General features: G+C 41.4%; 2 protein-coding genes across 4 annotated transcripts; one reads left to right on the plus strand and one right to left on the minus strand.

Annotated features, from left to right (window-relative positions):
* Positions 1 to 398: 398 nt before the first annotated feature.
* LOC132464411 (partitioning defective 6 homolog alpha-like) lies at positions 399 to 15519 on the minus strand. Of its 2 annotated transcripts, none has more exons than XM_060060769.1 (7): positions 15381 to 15519; positions 12014 to 12135; positions 10087 to 10309; positions 4729 to 5018; positions 4227 to 4352; positions 2911 to 3104; positions 399 to 2489 (listed from the first exon to the last, which is right to left on the minus strand). In XM_060060769.1, exons 2-7 carry the CDS (start codon positions 12113 to 12115, stop codon positions 2168 to 2170), a joined length of 1257 nt encoding a protein of 418 aa, XP_059916752.1. In that variant the 5' UTR covers positions 12116 to 12135; positions 15381 to 15519; the 3' UTR covers positions 399 to 2167. The 2 variants fall into 2 exon arrangements, with proteins under 2 accessions (XP_059916752.1, XP_059916751.1); XM_060060768.1 differs by lacking the exon at positions 15381 to 15519 and adding an exon at positions 12294 to 12797.
* Positions 15476 to 20075, plus strand: cstpp1 (centriolar satellite-associated tubulin polyglutamylase complex regulator 1). Of its 2 annotated transcripts, none has more exons than XM_060060770.1 (9): positions 15476 to 15617; positions 15891 to 15993; positions 16973 to 17103; positions 17441 to 17525; positions 17687 to 17772; positions 18161 to 18365; positions 18458 to 18567; positions 18738 to 18801; positions 18963 to 20075. In XM_060060770.1, exons 1-9 carry the CDS (start codon positions 15575 to 15577, stop codon positions 19129 to 19131), a joined length of 996 nt encoding a protein of 331 aa, XP_059916753.1. In that variant the 5' UTR covers positions 15476 to 15574; the 3' UTR covers positions 19132 to 20075. The 2 variants fall into 2 exon arrangements, with proteins under 2 accessions (XP_059916753.1, XP_059916754.1); XM_060060771.1 differs by having other exon boundaries at positions 15477 to 15617; positions 15935 to 15993; positions 17458 to 17525.
* The last annotated feature ends 588 nt before the right edge of the window (positions 20076 to 20663 follow it).

Consider the following 20663-nt stretch of genomic DNA (forward strand, 5'->3'; position numbering starts at 1 on the left):
CTATTACTGTAGCTACAACTCAAGCCACTAGATGTTGATAATTGGAAAACTTACACATTTTCAATAAAATTTCTGAATTGTATTCACATTTCATCATTATGTCAGATTTCCATGGAAACCGCTTCAACCTTGCCACTCCAGACGCACGCACACAAAATAGCAAATTTAGTGACCGTCCTCTACTGACCTCTACCGGTAGAAGATCGTGGTTCGCGTGCTTGTGTGCATGGGGGTCTTTTATATCAATGTTGTGCTTTATGTACCCAACCGTCGTTGCCCATTCTGGTGCCCGGTCATGGCATTCCCAGGCAGATAACTGGACCGAAAAACAAAGTGTTGAAACTCTGCAGGGAAGTTCAGGGATAAAAAGCATAATACCACTAATAATAATAACCAAATAATTGTCATAGTACTTTATTACAACAGTTTGTGACTTGAAGATTAGAATGTGTCCTTCAAATGACTCACAGTTCAATTGTAAAGGCCTATTGATTGAGACACCAAGTGGCCTGCCTCAGTGCCTCCAAGCCCAAAGTATGCTTGGTTCAAACAATCGGCTTGGGAATGACAAACCTTTCCTCTCAACTACTTACAGCATTACTTTTCTACAGTAAGGTGCATTTTAACTGTATTAACCAATGCATTCATCATTTATTTCACCTAGTTCTGTTCTTGTATTAAATGTTTTTATTTTCTGCATACCAATTTGGTAACTTATCATCACATGAAAAAGGGAACTATTCAATGAATTAAGGAATGAATAAATAATTGACTCCCAAAAATGATATTGCCCCCTATTTTCAAAACAATCAAACATCATGTCCAGTTTTCAACCAAATCAGGTTTTTGAGCTGGGTTCCCAGTAGACTTGAGATTCTTCTTAGCCTGGCACAATTAATGCAAGCCCAATTGGTATAGGACAAAAAGCTTAAGAGTACATATGGATAAATTGTGAGCCATTATTAGGGCCCAATAAATACTGTAGAATGATTTGAGAGAACACATACACACAGAGTGTGCATTTGAATGCCCTCTACCACTGGTATGTTTCCATTATATTCCTTCATGTTTCGACTGTTCCCATTTGCCTCTCCTCCAGACCCAATTAAAAATACAATAAGAAAAATACTCTGCACAATTCGCACTTAATATAAAAGGTTCTTTTACATAGAAAATCCCATCCCATGTAATCAAAATTCCCTTGTTTATAATCCTTCATTTTCATCTCATATGCTTATATATTATACATTAAAATAAAATCTGCAGCTCTTTTTTGTTTTAAGGAGAATGCAAGTGTAGCATGTGTGTCTGTAAACACAGGCTTTTTTTTCATAGTTTGTATTCTGTGACCTCAAAACATGATCAAGTACTGCAGCGGTTGTATCCGCAATGTTTGAAGGTAAGGCATGTTATCATTCACATCGCGTTGATCTGAATGATCGCACTGTTTCAGGGTACATCTGTTGAAAGGTTCATTTCACTGAGCATCCAGAGCCATACATAAATGGAAAATTCAACAAATGCATACTAGTTTTATCAGTGGAGCTGGGAGGATAGTGTTAAAAGGCAAGGTTACCCGGGCCAAGGAAAGAACAACAGGGAACCATGAGACTAACAACCAAACCGATTACCTTAACACACCTCCAAATAGGCAACTGAAGACAACCAAGTAACGGACCGTAAGGTATTGGCACTGTAGCAAGAGCAAATAAACCATTGGAAGTATGTTATTCTAAAATTAATGAATTCCTGTTTATGCAATAGAGATTGCATCAACCAATATACATTCAGGGGGGAACACACATGCAGTACTGGAGTTTACATAACCTAAACATTCTCACTTTTTTGCGTTGGAACTCCCTATCTTTCACCCTAGAACCCGTGAGGGTCGTTTATTTGTGTGTCTGAGTGTGGCGGGTTGAAGGTTATTTAGTGAGGGGCACCATAAATAACGTATACAGGCCTAATACATTTAAAAGGGGATAAGAGTGAGTCTAGGCCCTGTTGCCCTTTTGAGTGTGTTTAGCGCCCCCTAGTGGTGGCTACAGAGTTATTCCAGGCCCTGTGCTGTTCAGGTGGGTTTGGCGCCTTCTTAACAGCGGCTACTGAGTTAAGTCTCGGCTCTGGTGCTCTTCGGCTGTGTGTTTTTGGCGCCCTCTAGCGGTGGCTACAGGGTGATGCTGTTGCCGTCCTCACGCATGCTTTCCTGGCTGCTGCTGCTGGCCGTGTGGGCGGGACTTCCGTTTTGATTGACTGTCGTCATGGAAGTGTCGCTGGTGGAGGTGACAAAGCTACTGGGCATGGAGGCGCTGTGCGCGAGCGGCGCGCTGGAGGCGACGGAGCCGAGCCGGCCCAGGGAGTCTCTGCTGTAGTTGCCGTTGTTGCTGCTGTGTAAGTTGTGGGGAATGTACGTCGACAGGTTGTCGTTCTCGATGATGAGGTCGCCGTCGTCGTCCTCTTCCTCACTGTAGCCCTCCGCGATGCTGTCGCTATGGAAACAAACAGAGTGAAATAACTAACAAATCGGATCCCTGTTCAATAGTGAGAGACACTGAAAAGTGAGCCATTAAGGATTATTATGCCTTAAATAATAATAATTATTATTTAAACCAGAATTCAAATTCCCATCCTGATGCTGTTTATTATGTTATAACACCTTGATTGCTTGTTAAGGCGGTCAAAGTTGGAAAGGTGGGACTACAACCCCAACAACCTAAACAACATCTGACTCAAAGGGAGGAGCTGACAACATATGGGGGAAACCCTGTGGGTGGATGGACGCATTTTATAAGTTACTTTCTAATTTTAAAACAGAGCAAATCCCTGCAGTAAAACAAAGTGAATCTTCTTATCGTCCCATTTCCTTTACCCCTCTGTGTCTGCCTGTGCAGCACAGGTCGGTTTCCTCACCTGGCCGTGATGGGGTTGCTATGGGACACCGGGCTGGGTGAGTCGCAGGAGAGGGCGGAGCCTGTGGACCCGGAGCCCAGAGAGGCGTTGCCGGCGGAGACCTTGCTGCCCCGGGGCAGCACGTTGTTCCTCTGGTTGGCCGGCTTCACCGTCACGATGAGGTTGTGGCTATTGGCCACCATCATGTCCGTCACCTGGGGAAGAGGAGACTCGTCACACCTCATGGAATACATTATACGAGATGTAACAACCATGGGTACATCTTTTATAAAAATATAGAATAGATATTTTAATTAATACATTAAAAAGGAAACCAAACATTTTAGATCTACATTTAAGGGTAGCTGTTAAACACAGGATAAAATACAAACATGGAATCAAATTGCACTCCATAGATTAAACGGCTTCTACTGCATGTATTTAATTGTTACTTGCCATTTTGCCATAAATAATAATCATAAACCAAACCTCTTTAATTTAAACCTCCCTAATAGGCATGAGCTAGGATGTGTGGCCACAGAAACTCTTTCCTATAAGAAGTACCCTGCCTAGCTAAAGCGCATGCTACAGGCCAAGATCATCAACCCAACCTCTTTAACTGTAACCTCCACAAGAGGCCTGCAGAAGTCTGCTTGGCCACAGAGACTCTTTCCTAAAGAAGCAGCCTTCATTGCTAAAGGCCACTTGCGCCACCAACAATGTCCGGATCGCCTCGCAGAACAAGTTATCAAAGATTAGACTGTACAGATTCATCCCCTAAGAAGCAATTTTTCCAAAAGCTTGCTTCTAAGGGTAAAACCTATGAGAAGCAGTTTTCAGGAGTGGAAAGTGTTGGTGCAGTGCGGACAGAAGGCTAAAATGACGAAGTAAAGAAAAAACGGTGTTCCTGAGATTAAGCCGGTGTGGTATGGACGTGGCCTCGACTTCACCTCTCATACCTATACAATATTCCACCTGGATGCGAAAGGACCCTTTGCTATACGTAATCCAGTGGCCCCAGCCTGGAATGTAAAAACACTTACTTAGCTTTCATGGGGAATTTAAACAGGAAATTACCCGGAGAAAAGTTAATTGGGGATTACCTAATGGTAAATGAGTCCAACCAAGATTATTTATGTAAGGGAATATTTATTTTCCACAGTTGAATAGGCCTGAGGGTTTACTTGACACAATTCATGGAACTACCTTTAGAGCCCCCTCCATCATTCATTTGGGCTACTCTTATTCTAAGTGAGTGAGTAAAAATATAAAATCTATATATACAAGTACCAGCGCCCATAAATAAGTCCCAGCTACTGGTATCCCATGTTATTTACCTGGTCCAGAGACTTCCCCGCTACATCGATGCCGTTGACCTCCAGGATCTCATCGTTGACCCCCAGCAGCCCCGTGCTCTCTGCCAGCCCCCCACGCACCAGCCGGGAGATGAACACCCCGGGGACCTGGGGGGACGCAACAGCCGTTCAGACAGAATCTGATGTTTGACTACGAGTAAGTAGTGCAGTACTTCAATACTGTAAGAACAGCTGAACCTAAAGGGTCAGATTTCTCATTTCTCCTCAGATATAAGATAATATTTCAAGATTGGGATATAAATCAACACAAAAATAGATGTAATATAAAACCAGGTTACACTAGGATACTTAAGTAAATAAATAAATAGAATACAACCCTAAACCACATTTTGCTTACTCATCTCATTACTTCAAAAAACAAGATCATGATGACGAAGTGCTTTCTGTTCCGAGTATCAACAACATCCTAACACGTGCCATCTACCAAAACATAAACAAAAACAACAACTACGTGCACTCTCACCTTCTCCACGCCCTGGGGGGTGACGCGCACGCTGACACCGTCGCGGATGTAGAAGCCCAGCGGTTTGCGGGTGCCGTGTTTGTGGAGCCGTACCCGCCGGTGCGACTCGGGCAGGATGTCTACGTCGATTATGGACGAGATCTGCCGGAAGTCTTGCGGGAGACCAATCATGAGGCCCGGCTTGTTCTTTTGGTGGGTGGAGCCCGAGGCATTAGGGCGGAGCCCCGTCAAGCCCAGCCCCTTCTTCCGTCTCTGGAGAGAGTTGGTGGCAAACACGATGGGCTCATCCTCTGGAGAGGGCAGGAAGTCAGAGGGAAAGGCTTGATTATTCCTTATTGATCCTTTTAAAAAGGTGCAGACTCCCCAACCTTTTCAGTCTTATATACGGCTCAAGTACCCCTTCATCCACACCGAACAACAAACGTTTTCCTTTCAACTACTATTATACCATAACTATATTATCACTTATCATCATTATTAATATCGTTGTAACCAAAGCTTTTAAAATGAAAAAGCTGTACTTCTATTTCTGGTCTTAATTGATCAGCAACAATCCACCATCCCAGTTTCATATTTAACAAATTCATCAAATATTAAACATATATATATTTGTGGTGGGTTAAGGGTTACAAGAACCCAATGGAATCTGCCAACGTTCCTCCCAGTGGGAATCACCGGTGACGAGAAAATGTCACTGTGCAAACAAACCTCTCTCCAACATCTGGAGGTAGGCAGTAGGCACAGTGCAAGGTGTGTGAGCCCTAATGGAGGACCTTCAAGAAACTATCTGGATCTATAACCCGATGCAACAGATCTGGTCCAGTGTACCAAGATCAGTCTGCACAGAAATAAATACTACAGAACTCTAATAAAAACATTTCAACAATGCATCATTGAAGCAAACTTGGGGCCCACATGAAAGAGATATTTTTTAAAGCTGATAAGTTAGTCCCGATATGATTTGGTCTATGGACTTGCGCCATACAAAGGGGCCTTTTACTAAACCTTAGAAGGTGACGGAGCCAATGACTATAGGCCTAGGATTGTGACTTCAGAAGGGAAGGAGGTAGAGGGGCTAGGGGAGAAGAGAGAAGCATTAGCTTCTTATTTCCAGGTTGTATTCACAGGGTTATCCATATCACCTTATCCAAGTACGTCAGCACGCCTGCATATTTTTCTTAATTTATGTGTGGAGGTAAAGTAATCTCTTTGGGTCTGAAAATATTATGCTAAAAGATCAAATTCCGTATCCTGCAGACAGGTTAGCCAATTATCTCATGCTGAGATATTTTACTTTCTTGTGTTTTTCCTCACAAGCTTTATTTGGATTCTAGAGATTTTCCTTTCTCCATTTGCGAAAGCCCACATTGGTTGACTTCAACAATCAATGTCAAGCCGCCCTAGGTGTACATTAAATGGTGTTTTCGCCGTAAGCATTTTTGTAGTTGAGACTCAGCCTCAGCTCTTCAGGTTCAAGGAATGCGTTATCAGACTAAATGGACTCTGTCGGAGGTTGTTTACACTCTCTAGAGTATGGGGAAGGTCAGAGTCTGTTCCTCTCTCCTCCACAGTCACATGGGATTTATTTAGTGCCCGACTTCCCATGAATCTGATCCGTGCTGTGAATAAATGAGGTGACACTGCATAAATTGTGTGCTTGTAATTTAATTTAAATATTAAATCATCTTCCATGTTTTTCCATTAACATTTGGTACGAGCTACATTACAGGAAAACCATGTTACATGCATTCCTATTAAATTGTGGTTATGATCAAAGTAACCATAACACATTTATATTGTAAAATATATAACAAGCGTCTGCATACATCACAACTTAATACGCTAACACAACGTTAATATTGAAACCCTTTCCAGCCAAGAAGTCTATGCTTTCTGCCAAAGCCACACACAATGTTGTTGATTGCATAAAATATTTATAATATTTATAATAATTATAATAATAATTATTCCATTAATTACTGAGATATTAGATCTATCAGAGCTATGCTGAGATTATGGTTTTTAATGGAGTATCATCAGTCAACTCTGTCAAGAATTAGCTTTGCCGAAATCACTGAAGTGGACACTGTGAAATTGAAGGACTTTGGCAGTTTCCAAACAGCGAGTCATGTAGGAGCCAGAGGATCAAGGAAAATGTTGTAGACAATCAACCTGCCCGAGAGCGTGCCTATCTCCACTGGAGACAAATACCCGACCTTCTGCATTCCTCCCCTCGCATTCCGGGAATAGCCGTCGCACAGCTCAATCAGACTGTTGCTTCCTCTGTGTACACGTCTTTCTATAATGCGTGGACCTCAGGCAGTTCATCACTCCATCATCAAGGACGATGATGAGGATGTCAACAACAACAAATAGTTCTAAAATAATATCTTTCATATATTTTCATAACAAGGAGTTCCAGTACAATATTTTTTTCCGATATGTTAAATGTTGCAGATCAACTCTTTTTCTTGACCAGGAAAATATATTATTGCTATAGTCAAGTTAGCTTAGCCAAAGAAAGTCGATGAAACTTTTTCAATTTTGTCTTTTTTATTCAGATTCTATTGTAAAAACCTGTTAACCAAACCTTCCCTGAAGTATGTTCACACAACTCCCTGAAGTATGTTCACTGTTTAGTCAAAAAGTAGAAGAGTCACTCAGCTACAGTCAGTTCAACAACATTGCAAAATCTCTCTAAGAAAACAGAACAGACGTTTGAAACGTCAGGGTTTTAAGACAGAGAAGAAAGCTTTAATGGCAGTGATGACATGGTAAACATGCCAGTTTAGAGTGCCAATATTTCAGCTCGTACAACATGCTCTAAGCAGGCCTTGTCTGAGAGATGTATGTAACTGTGTTCTACCCTGCAGAATACTGTCATTGTCTGCCTGCTGCACACAACAACCCCCAACCCCAGGCTCTTGCTGACACACCATTTTTTCTGAGCGTCAAATTGATAAAGCGTTTGTTTTTCTGATGACCAACCGGTGTTGATGGTTTGTTCCTCCCATTTTGTATTTGTTCTCCCCAAGATAAAAGTATTTTCCTCCACAATCAGCAACTTGTAACTCTAGCCACATAAGGACTTAACTTCCATTATCCCACCAAATACAATAAGTCAGACTTTAGTCAGACAATTTCATTGTAGTTGATCAGTGCCTTTAAATTTATTTTTACAGATTTTAAGAATTCTGTTTACTTAAGCCCACAAGTCCTTGTCCTTCATGTATTTAATTTTTTGGGGGCAACGGTTGGCTCGTTCAACAAGAGTATGGATTTCATCATTTGAATAGAGAAATTAAAATAAAAAATTGTGCTATTCATTCTAGGAGAGAGACTTTAAAAAGGAAAGGCAGACGAAAGCAAACACACACACACACACACACACACACACACACACGATACGCATACACACGCAATGAAGATAATCTAAAAGAAAGAACTTGCAAAATTGAATAACATGATGACCTTTTGGAAATAGTAACTTCTGCTGTGAAAAATGAAGAACAATAACAAAGTTCTTTCTCCCTCTGTCCTTTACAAGTCTGACTTGTACCTTTCAACAGACAACCCCATATCATGAACATTTAAGACCCATTCCCAGAACTTCTGTGTCGCTTTGAAACGGCTCTTTTTACGGATCCTTTTACCTTGTCATTTATACATTTTCTGTTCCATTGAGTGCACATAGGTACTAGGCTGGGCTAGCCCCCGTGGTGTTAATGGTTGCAACATTCCAACCATAATCCCAAACCAAAGGCCCCATTGCCCCTCACTGGAGGACAGTATAAACAGCTGTTGCAGCCAGGTCTCTCTCCCGCCCTCTCCCGCCCTCTCCCGCCCTCTCTCCATCCATCTCTCTGATATGTAGCCAATTTCATGGAGGGTTTGAGGTATTTTTAAAAGGTTCCACTGATTTTATAGATCTACATATTTCGTCAAGCCGAATGCAAAGCAGAGCCAAATAGTATCTCCTTAAACTTTGATGTCTAGCTTTGTGTCCATTTCCCATTCAAATGCATACACACACACAAACACACTCATTTAGCCTCAATTAATGTCCCATTGTCACAAATGTACTTAAATGATGCAGAAGTTTGCATTGGCCCGATTGTTGAGCCTTTCCTACAGAAAAGAGTGAATGCATGACCGTCCAAAAATACACACAAATGCATTGAGATAATGCGATTATCTTCTTCTAGTCTTCTAGAGTGAGCTCATCCCATTCAGTGACTAATAGCGTAGAGAAGCTATTAGTGCATAGTACTGATGGGTTTTGAACACACACACACACACACACACACACACACACACACACACGAGAAAGAGAGACAAAAGAGATAATAATTGAAGCACAGAGAGGGTGTTGCAGATGATGCCAGGAACAATGCAGAACCTGTATGTGGTGGGTGTGTCAGCGTGAGCCTAAACTAAAATGAGGAAATCTGAATTCCTTCCCCTTAAAACAATAACCATGGGGAAGAGTATGGTTTACCCATGGTCAACCGTGGTCAACCATGGGTAACCATGGGGAAACATGGGGAAACATGATGAAACCATGCCATGGGTCCAAGACCCAGAGCAATACAATAATAACTACGATAACTTAAATAATTTCCTAAGTTTTCACAAAAGACAGTGAATATAATGATACAGGTTTTTACTGACATGCACCAGTATCATTATGTTTAGATGGATACGTGATCCTTTCTACATTATATCGCTCCGTAAACAGATATATCCTCTATGTGACAAATACTTGCTCTTTTGCCTCTGTGTATACACACTGTTGAAGTAATCTGATCAGACACGTGATAGGCTGCATCGCAAACAACAATAGCAACCTATTGTAGTCAGCATCGGATTCACATTACAGCTGAATTTGGAAAAGACAAAGAACAATGCAAAGAAAGAGCCATAGTACCCCCGAACAGACCCCCACCTTGGAGGGCTGGTTTCATATGTTTGTGCGTGTGTGCGCGCTTGCACATGTGTATGTGTGAGGGTCTGTCTAACAGCATCCAGCTTATGTTCTCTAGCATTCAGGTAGGCACCCACCCATAGTATGAAACAGGAGTGATCAGATGGCAACGCAATGACCGAGGTGTCATCAGAGGACAAAGGCAGGTTTCGCTCATAACACCAATGCTTAGTCTGCTGCTTTCATGTACTTTCTTGCCTCTTCTGGTGGTGATAATGTCTGTTTTACCAATTCTGGTGATAATGTCTGTCCTACCTCTTCTGACAGTGATAATGTCTGTCCTAACTCGTCGTACAGGGATAATGACAGCCTTACCTCTTATGGTGGTGATAATGCTGTCCTAACTCGTCTTACAGGGATAATGACAGCCTTACCTTTTCTGGTGAGTATAATGCGTAGCAGCGGATTGGCCGAGGAGACGGCCTTCTGGAAGTTGTCGTCGTTGTTGATAGGCAGCAGGTCCCCGTGAATGTCGGCGTAGCCCAGCATCAGGTCCGTCCCCGGGATGTGGTGGACACTCTGCAGCAGGCGGTAGAACTCCTGGAAGCTTCCGGCGCCGCTCCGCTTCAGGGCGAAGCGGCGGTACTCTGCATCAAACTGGAGAGAGGAGCCAGCATGAGGGATGTGGAGCGCAGCTTGACGCCCATCTAGATCATTAGTAACCTCCGCCTTCTGCTAACGGGGTACATGTCATGGATAGAAGATTTGGATTATCATTTATTTTTTATGATTATTCATAATAGTTTATTTGCTTGCCAACTTTGGGTGATTTTAAATCTCATCTGAATATTGGTTGTGTAAGCCTTCTCTGCATTTGTGATAAAAGGCTAGTTAGAAATATATTAGAGCTGAATTCTAAATCCATTATTTGCATTTTGTCTCTTTACTTCTTGTCAAATGAAATTAAGCAATTGGGCAGACAATTGGATGAGCCAGTCCAATAGTGTCACTGGTTAATTGGCTTAATTGATAAAGGTACCAAAGAATTACACTGAAATACAGGTTGGGAGCTTGAAAACTATTTATATCATCTGAAAAACTTCTCTGAGATGTAACTCAAAAATGTTGAGATGTTGTCAGGTGATGTACACAGCCCGTCAGGATATCCGGAATATGACATCAACTACTGCCATTAAGAACATGTATCATGAAGAACTTGAAGTCATTGCATGATTGCGCCTGCAATTATTAAAAACGTGTAAATCTCATCATGGCCGTTCAACAGCCTGTTTTAATTGTAGGTCATTGTGAGAGGACTTTCAAGTTTTCCATTTACTAGTTTTGTCCAATTTGATCTGGCAGTAATTGACAGGACAACATGTCTAGCCAAGAAAAGAACGAGCCCTTCTCTTCGCGCTACTTTGTGTTACTCAGCGCCTTTTTCAAACATGTCCAAATGTAAAAGTAGATGGGCTGCACAGTGTTATTTTACATCCGGAGCCTCGACAACAGTAATACAAAGGGTACGACTTGACGGCTAGATGGAGATGAAGTGCCTGGCTCACTGTAGAGATGAAAACTGTAGCCTGCTCTACCTGCCCTGCAACATTCCTCAGCGGTTTCAGCATTACATGCCTGACATATTTCCAACACATTGTGAGGGACCGCAATGTGTAGTATGACATGTAACAAACCTGATAAAACGGCGATCAATCTCTCCATACCCTCCCACAATCCATGACCCATTATGAGAGAATGTAGTACACGGGCTATAGAGAATGTGTGGGGTGGTGGGGGTGGGGGGTTGGTTCTAATGCGTATGCAGAACCAGCGTAATAATAATATAAGATGAGGACAATAAATTATAATGGAAATCAAACAGAATAGCATGTCACAGCAGAACGAGGATGAAACGTCTGACCAAGTCGGATTAAAGATATATATAAAAAAAGGGGGATACATGGGATTTTCAATTGGTGCGTTTAGGATTAGAAGGTGCTTCGACCCGGCGGTGGATCGTAGGACGGTAGAGCGGCGGTACCCACGAAACACAGAGGCACGTGTAAATAACTCAGTACTGTCACGATACAGTATCAGTTTAAGCAATAGATGGCGATGGTCTGTTCGATACCCCTCTACCTACGGTAGAAACCAGTAGCCCTACGGTAGAAAACAGTAGTACTACGGTAGAAACCAGTAGCGCTACGCTACACACCAGAAGCACTACGGTAGAAACCCAGCACTGTGCCGTAGTGCACTGATTGACCGCGCATCCATAACAATAAACACATTTGGCTCATGTCCAAACGACTAACCAAAAAAACGAAAGAATCATAATGATGGTAAAAGACCCATACTTACTTTGCTCTTGACCTCCACAACGTTTTGAGGGAGTTTGAACGGCGTCCTTTGCTGGTGCCTTGACATAGTGTTGTCCGGTTGTAGCACTGCGGATAAAATCATCCACCAGACGTGTTGTTGTCCTTCCCTCGGGGAGAAAACAATACATTAAAACGCTGGATATCGAAGACAATGTCCGCTCGATCGACGTGTTGGTGTTGACAAAAAGAAAATCACGCCACGTTTCCAGTTAGTGTCAGTGCTTGTGTCTCTGGCGATGTAAATGTGCCTCTGTTCTCACAGCTGTGTTAGAAGGCGGAAAGGAGAACAGCGATCGCGACAGGTGTAGAATGGTGTGGCCGCCGGATGGGCAAACGTCGCCTTGATCCGGTGGCTCTACTGCTAAAAGGGCAATGCTATCTCTTTTTCACCCCGCCGTCTCGAATCTTCCTATCAGGAACTGAAGGGCCCAAAACAAACCTGGGCGAGGAGAGCGAAATGGACAGGGCGTGTATTTCCTATGATCTTGTCACCACATTATTAATAGAAACAGAATAGGCTAGTTCGATGTTGGATAAGAGTTAGATGTTTCACAAAACGTAGAAGATGAAAAAAGAAGAAGAGACAGCCTGTTAGCCTGGCCCTAGATCATAGCCATTAATAGGTTTATCGAATAGATATTCAACAAAAAGAGCAATATACAATATCGTTTCTAAACTTCCTCTCTCTTTTTTTCACATTTTCCTTCCCTCTATCTTTTTTCATATTATAATATCGTGGCGTCAATGTGTGCATGTAGTACTACCTTGTACTCGGGTGTGTGTGTGTGTGTGTGTGTGTGTGTGTGTGTGTGTGTGTGTGTGTGTGTGTATTTAGTACTATCCTGTTCTAGGATGTGTGTGTGTGTGTGTGTGTGTGTGTGTGTGTGTGTGTGTGTGTGTGTGTGTGTGTGTGTGTGTGTGTGTGTGTGTGTGTGTGTGTGTGTGTGTGTTTAGTACTACCCTGCACAGGATGTGTGTGTATTTGGTACTATCCTGTACTAGGATGTGTGTGTTCAGTACTACCCTGCACTAGGATGTGTGTGTTTAAATACCCTGTACTAGGATGTGTGTGTTTGATACCCTGTACTAGGATGTCTGTGTATTTGGTACTACCCTGTTCTAGGATGTGTGTGTTTAATACCCTGTACTAGGATGTGAGTGTTTAGTACTACCCTGTTCTAGGACGTGTGCCCAGTCCTGGCCCCCTCGAACTGCTCCTGTACTTTGCCAGCTATCTGCTGTCCTCCCTTTCCCTCTTTTTTCCACCCTCCTCCCTGCGGATCCTGAGTGATAGCATAGTCCTGGAATGGGGACAAAACACACACATACACACATGCACACGTGCACGTGCACAGACACACACACACACACACACACACACACTTTCACTCTCTCTCGCGCACACACACACACACACACACACACACACACACACACACACACACACACACACACACACACACACACACACACACACACACACACTTTCACTTATACATGCACATATAAATATATTGGCTCAACAACAATAATAGCAACAGTGGTATCCGATGAATGGAGGCAATGCGTTTGCAACAGCAACTGCAGTTGACCTCAAGTTTGTTGTGTTTGCAATCATGTAGCCACCAATATGTCTTGTCTTCTGTCATCTTCAGCAATGCCTGATCATTTTTACATTACATTAAACTACATTTATTTAGCAGACACTTTTGTCCAAAGCGACATACAGTAGTTCATTCAACAATAAAGATATAACCCCAAAAATTCATATAATAAGAAAAGAAACAGCTTTTAAGTGCAACAAAATGGAAACAAGAGAACGAGAATAATTTTTAAGTTGTATTTTAGTTTTAATTACATCTTTGTTTTACATTTACCTAGTCCTAGACATGCAGAATGCTCACTTCTATATTTATATTCCTTTCCAAGTTTTGTCTCTTTGTCTCAGGAGTTTTTCTATAAATGTAATGTGTATTTGATATTGGCAGAAAACATTTCTATAGCATTACCTTACTTACTAAGTAAGTGTATCAAAATTGAAAGTCAACAAAACAACCAATAAAAACAAATTCCAAGATGAGTCATTTCTTATTCAAGCAAGGTGTGCAGTCAATGAGGCAAAGTATGTCAAGTATGTGTGGTATGCAATTGCTTTGACTCACAGCACGTCTACTTTGTCTGATGGGTGTGACAGGTTGTGACATGAGGGATGTCATGTTTATTCCATCCGATTTTTCTATCTATTCATAGCTCTGTTCACGACAAAAAACAAATGAAAGCACCAAACATAAACAATATTAAAAGGAGCGTGTGGACAGAGATAGCATAATGCTGCTGATCTAGATCTATTCTGCTAATGCAGCACAAGACTAGACAGTTTGGCTGACTGTTAGATACATTCACGGTGTCATTGATAGACAATTTCGGTGACTAACTTATTTGCAGTAGAGAACAATCAATGGAGCTTGTTCATAAGAATGCATAATGGGATTATTGGTTGGGGATACTTGACTCCACCATATTGAGAGTGCTAAAGATATTTGGAATAATGTAACATCCTAAATCAACGTAAATACATCGTAACATATGAAAACTAGTTTTTTTTACTCACATCTCACAGAGGAGTCTCCACAGAAGGATAAATCCTTTCACTATTAATTACAAACAATGACCAAAAAGAAGAAAATACCAACATACAGTAATGACTAACTTGCTAATAATCCAAAAATTGCAGCAGTTTATTGCGATGTGATGTCACAATTTACAGTTAAGCCCTATAGACCTAGATCCTTCTCACAGAGAGCCTCGCTGTGTAACAAAAGCAGGGGATGCTCTTAATCTAAATTATCACTACTTTTATGTACCAGGGACTTTCACCCACTAGTTAAATCTACCTCTCGCCCTGGACAACATAAAAGTAGTAGAGTCATAATAAGTGTCATGAGACACCTGTGTTTTTATGATGCTTCTGTGAAAAGGGTTTATTGCATAAAACATTTTGTCTTCAGGACTTCAGTTAAGTCTAGTTCCACAACTACCCACACACACCCACCCCCCACCCAACGCGGACACACACACACACACACACACACACACACACACACACACACACACACACACACACACACACACACACACACACACACACACACACACACACATGCTTATACCCATCGTAAATGTTATATTCTTTCATAAATTCATAAATGCATATGGTCAATATATACATAAACAATAGCCACTGTTGTATCATCGATATTTTAACTATAATAAAAATGTATGTGAATAAATAATACATAAACGAAGAGTCAAACCAATTATCTTTTTCCTCGAAGATTTAATCTGACCTCTGACCGCACTGGACAACGGATGGACACGGACATGCACGATCTCCTCACGATCTCCTTCTGTGTTTACGGAAGTCGGTCAAACGCAGTCGGTCCCCCTAGTGATAACACAACAGTGATCGGAAGCTGTTTTCATCAGCCCCATTCTGCGTTTTAATGCTAACTCTGACTCCTTCTCCATTCTAACCATCAATATGAATCGCTTCAACCCAGTCCTTCCGGTGGATGAATATCTAGGTAGGCGAGGTCGACTTGGTTTGATGATGTCAGTGGTTTGATGTCGGCTTTGAGACATTTTAAGTGCGATGGTGGTATGGGCGCTGGATGCTCGTTGTATGCTATCAATATGAAGTGCAGGTATTTGCTTAGAAGGTTGTTGCGGATGGGTAAAGGCTAATCATGATTATATTTGTACATTAATCAGTCGCTGCATGCAATGGCTCGTATATATGTAGGATGTCTGTTCTGCATGTTGTCTGTTATGCCCTTGTCATGTGTGTGTTACTATAGTAGAGACCAATGTGCTTTTCTACCTCAACGATGCCTTGACCCAGCTTTTGGAACATAAAGAGGAATACACCCAGTTTGGAGTGATACGCTACTTTGCAGAATAGTAAGTGGCAAATTGTCCTTTTTAAAACATCTATACAGTTAACATGACACAGGAAATAACCATTTACTAACCATTGTAATAACCACATCGTAAACAATGCATTGAATGAAACGTGTTTTTTGTTCCATTAATCTCTCATATCTGCAATATACTTTAATTACCTTTTCAACAATATTAGCAAAAAGGTACTCACCACATAAGTTAAAACCATAGTTTTACATATTAAAGGGCCAGTCTGCACAATTGAGGTGGCCACTAGCACTGGCCTGTATTGTGTAAGGTGCCAGAAGGTTTATCCAAAATGATGTAATCAAAGCTGGATGGGCTGTTCATGGAGCTGAATGGGCTTTACACAATCACCGCAATTTCCTTTTTTTGGAAAAGAGACATTCCTTTTAATCGCAAGGTCTATTTTTAACGGCTCTATCCTGAAAAATAAATCACAATCGGGTATCTTTGTCATAGTCACCTTCAGCGTAGACTAAGATGATATAAAACATACTCAGCATCTCTGACTCTTATAGTATAACGCCACACCATCATTTCCTATAAAAAAAAATGCTCATTCTAACGCTCATACAACGACAATACAAAAAACAATCACAAATGGGTCATAGTGAAGATAACCGGGCCAAATTTAACAAAACATAACGATTATCATGTGATGGATTATATTTGGGATTATACACTAGTTAAAACACAATGATGAAAAAGCATTAAATATCGGGCAAGTCTGAAAATCTAAATATTTTCAATTTAAACACTGCACCTTTAAGATACACTTCATCAGTTAGACAGAACAGTAATGCGCCATGAATTTTTGACTTTTATTGAACGTAGAAAGAATGGACTGAGGGATCGGGAACTAAATTATAAAGAAATTAGGGAATCAATTCTGATATGTTCAAATGTAATGTGATTTGTTGGTTAAACCATTTGTATAATGTTCCATTTGTGATGCCATTTCCTTGTTTTTAAGTTTCAGCAGTGTAAAGAACAGCAACCATGTCCTCTTTCGAGAATACAACTACATCAAGGCTACTCCTCACAACCGAGCATCATTCATTAAAGTCTTTTGGAGATGTTTCAGACAGATTGGCAGGAGTGGAGGTGAGTAGGTGAACAAACATGGAAATATTAGCCCGCCCCTCACTTATCTATACCTCACACTCATCAAGTAAAGATCTACGTACCAGACAGTTATTCTCCCTGTTAATACAGGGATTTGTAGATTAATTAAGTCAATACAGCATACCTATTTTGATTACATGAAAGGCAATAAATACGGCTAAACATTAAATACAGCTCATTCAAGGATATTTGGAGATTTTTCCTGCCATTCATTACTGTCGTACTCTCCCAGCAGTAGCCAGTCGTAAACATCTTGTTTTTCTTCATTTTGTTTGCCATGATTTGCACTGTTTCTATTTCTCTTGTGTAATTGCAGACGTTCTGTCCATGCAGGAGTACAGCTCTGTGCTCCAGCTGCTGTGTCCAGACTTCCCAGTGGAGCTGGTGCAGAGTGCTGCCAGGTCAGCTTGTTACTTACACACAGCGCAGCGTGCAGTGACTTATCGTACACTGCAACGGAAGCAATGACTATTTAAACATTGAGCCATCATATGTTATATTCTAGCCTCCTAAGAAGTTAGATATTTTGTTGTTGATTAATGCTATCTCTTCCTTTCTGCAGAATTGTGTTAATGGATGACGCTGTTGATTATCTGATGTCGTTTGCAGACTTCCTTTATGCCTTTCAGCTGCTGTTTTATTACCATGGTAAAGTTGTTGTTCTCCGTACCTGTATACCCTTAGCAGTAAATATATATAATTGCAGTATATATCTACGGTAATTCATTTGTTTATGGTTATGGTATTTCGTTTTTGTAATACAGTTAATAGTCCGATATTTGTGGTACTTTATAATAAACAAGGGCTAGACAACGATGAAGTTAAATACTTGTATCCCATTTCTGTGTGTAGGTGGTCCCATTTTATTGGGCTTAACACTTAACTTAATGTTATGGTGCCAACATAGTCCATATCATGGTTTTCAGCCGGGTCATGATATCTCTATGGTTATTGCTCAAAAGCAAGAGTGTTTCCGCTACGAGGATTAATGTCTGAAAATATGAATTCCCCAAATGCTACAAAAATGTCCCAACAGAGTTTCTTGCGAGCGTCCTGACCATCTACCAGGATCTGTTGTTCGGTAAGAGCCCCAACACGGTGATCGTGCCCACATCGATCGCTGTAGAGCAGCTCCCCCTGTTGGCCACAGAGGAGAACACCAGCCAGGAACTGCAGGAAGGTGTCGAGGCCTCTACGCTGGCTGAGTGCATAAATGGCCTCTGTGACAGGTTTAAACAGAGGTAACTTACTTCATTTGTCGGTAATATCTGACCTCCACAGATCAACTCAGTTTATCTGCTCTGACACCCCCCCACATGTCTCTGTGCCCTAGTTACCCCTCTAGGACCTGTATGTTGGATGTGCTGGAGCAAAGTCCCAAAGTCACATACTACGGCTTCCTCATGGGCCTGGCCAAACACGACGCTATCAACACAGAAATAGGTCAGCATTAGGTGGTCAATGAATAATGTACATGCTGCACAATACAGGGCTGTATTACCATGCAGTGTGTATTATTATTATAATCAAACTATACATATATATAATTATTATAATCGTTAATAGTTGCTATAATGATCCGCACCTTTTCAAACCCATGATACATTTTTCAGGTGCGCTACCCAACAGATCAGATGTGCTGGTTGACCCAGAGATGGATCAAGAGCTTCTTAAACTGTGAGACTTTCTCACAAACCCACCCTCACACACACACGCCCACATGCACACGAGCACGCACACACACACTAAATCTCTTATCTATACTGTGTCATTTATAAGACATTTATTACTATGAAATATATTTGGTAACTGATGCGTGTTCTTCTTCGTGCTTCCAGCATATCTCAGATCTCCGCCAGCCCTGGTAGCAACAGTAGTGGCAGTGTTCCAGGGGGGCTGAGGGAGAGCCAGAAGAAAGCCTCCCCACGGAGGAACCTCCACCACAGGAGGAGGATGGAGGTGGAGAGCGACGGCTCCACGGAGGAGACGGACTCCTCCGAGAGTTAAATGAAAAGGACCACACCCATAGCTCTCTATGAACCACTTAAAGCTGCTGTGGGTAAGGTTTAAGAGCTATGATTTGATTGAGCTCCTCAGCTTTAAGAGAGTTTAATGTGCTGTGAGAATATCTGTTTCGAGTTGAAGGCACCTGCCTTTGTAGGAGATAATTTACACTTTTGAACGCTCCAGGCAGGTTTCTGACCAATCAGGGCATCTCTTCCCTGATTTAATGTATCTGGCCTGTCAAACCCAGGTGTGTGAAATGCAACAATCCTCGAGGGCGGAGGCAGGGAACCTTTCTTGGTGGGGTAGTTTAGTTTCAAAATCTGTCTCTCTTCTGCACTTTGCTAGTCTCTCTCTTGATAACTCTTGAATCCTACCTAATACCTACAGGCAGCTTTTTATAAAAAATAATAATGTGGAACTGTTCAGCGATGCCACAAAATCAGAACTATATACTAAACTACTACACTAATAGTTATGAATAATAATCCATATCATTTCAATGTACAGTGGTTTGTTTTGTTTGTTTGTTGCATTTCTGCAAATGTGTCTGCTGGCACAAAGGGTGTAGCATAAAAGGAGAGGCAGGGTTTGTTGTGTTGAGAGGTCCCTCACTAACACCCTCGATCAACTGATCATTCCCCTTTTTATTAAGGACTGCTCTTGTCTTTTAAAAAATACATGAGTTTTTTACTTGAATAAGTTATTTTAGCGTTAAGATTGAGTTGCATGCAATGCATACACATTTCACAAGCAGGCATGTGCGAACTATTGACGGTGAGATGGAGCTCAATGAAGCATCAACGCTGCACACACTTATCCCTCTGCTCGCCTGAGCGTAGAGACGACATTCACAATATGTATTGCAGCAAACAAGGCTTGCAAATGAATTGATAAACAAAACTACTTTCAGAAATGCCAATAAATTGTCATTAACTATTAATGAATGGATTTCGTTATTGTGTCATTTTTTCTTGGAACTATGTCTTTATAATTTTATAGCATTGTATGATATAATATAATTGTCTTAGAAGTAATGCACCAAATATTTTTGAATGACGATTTGTTTGTTAAACAGGTAATTGGTGGTGGTTATGGGAGGCACTTACCAGTTAATGTGCTTATCTCGAATGATAGAAAAAGGTTGAGTTTAAACTTTATTTGATCATTTTAAATTAGGAACTAAACTTTTCAATCCGTGCTCAAGTGTATTATTTTATCACATGACATTTCTCCTGACTTGAAACGCCTAGCTAAACTTTGAGCTAGCAGGCGGCTCAATCCTGGCTGCTAGCTCCTTCTGCCGCCCCGTCAGGGCCTCCACCTCGCCCCCCGAGGGGCATGGAACTCCTACTAGATTACACCCCCTCCGCATCATCTGCCCCTGGACGCAGAGGGCTCAGTGAACCTCAGACTCTGTCGGCTAGGGTTAGCTCAATAATGAATAAATTAATACCATAGTCAACATGAATGACATTACCTTAGTTAACATGAACATCATTACTGTAGTTAACATGAAAACAATTAGCAAACAT

Source organism: Gadus macrocephalus, chromosome 9, assembly GCF_031168955.1.
Source record: "Gadus macrocephalus chromosome 9, ASM3116895v1".
Classification (NCBI taxonomy): domain Eukaryota; kingdom Metazoa; phylum Chordata; class Actinopteri; order Gadiformes; family Gadidae; genus Gadus; species Gadus macrocephalus.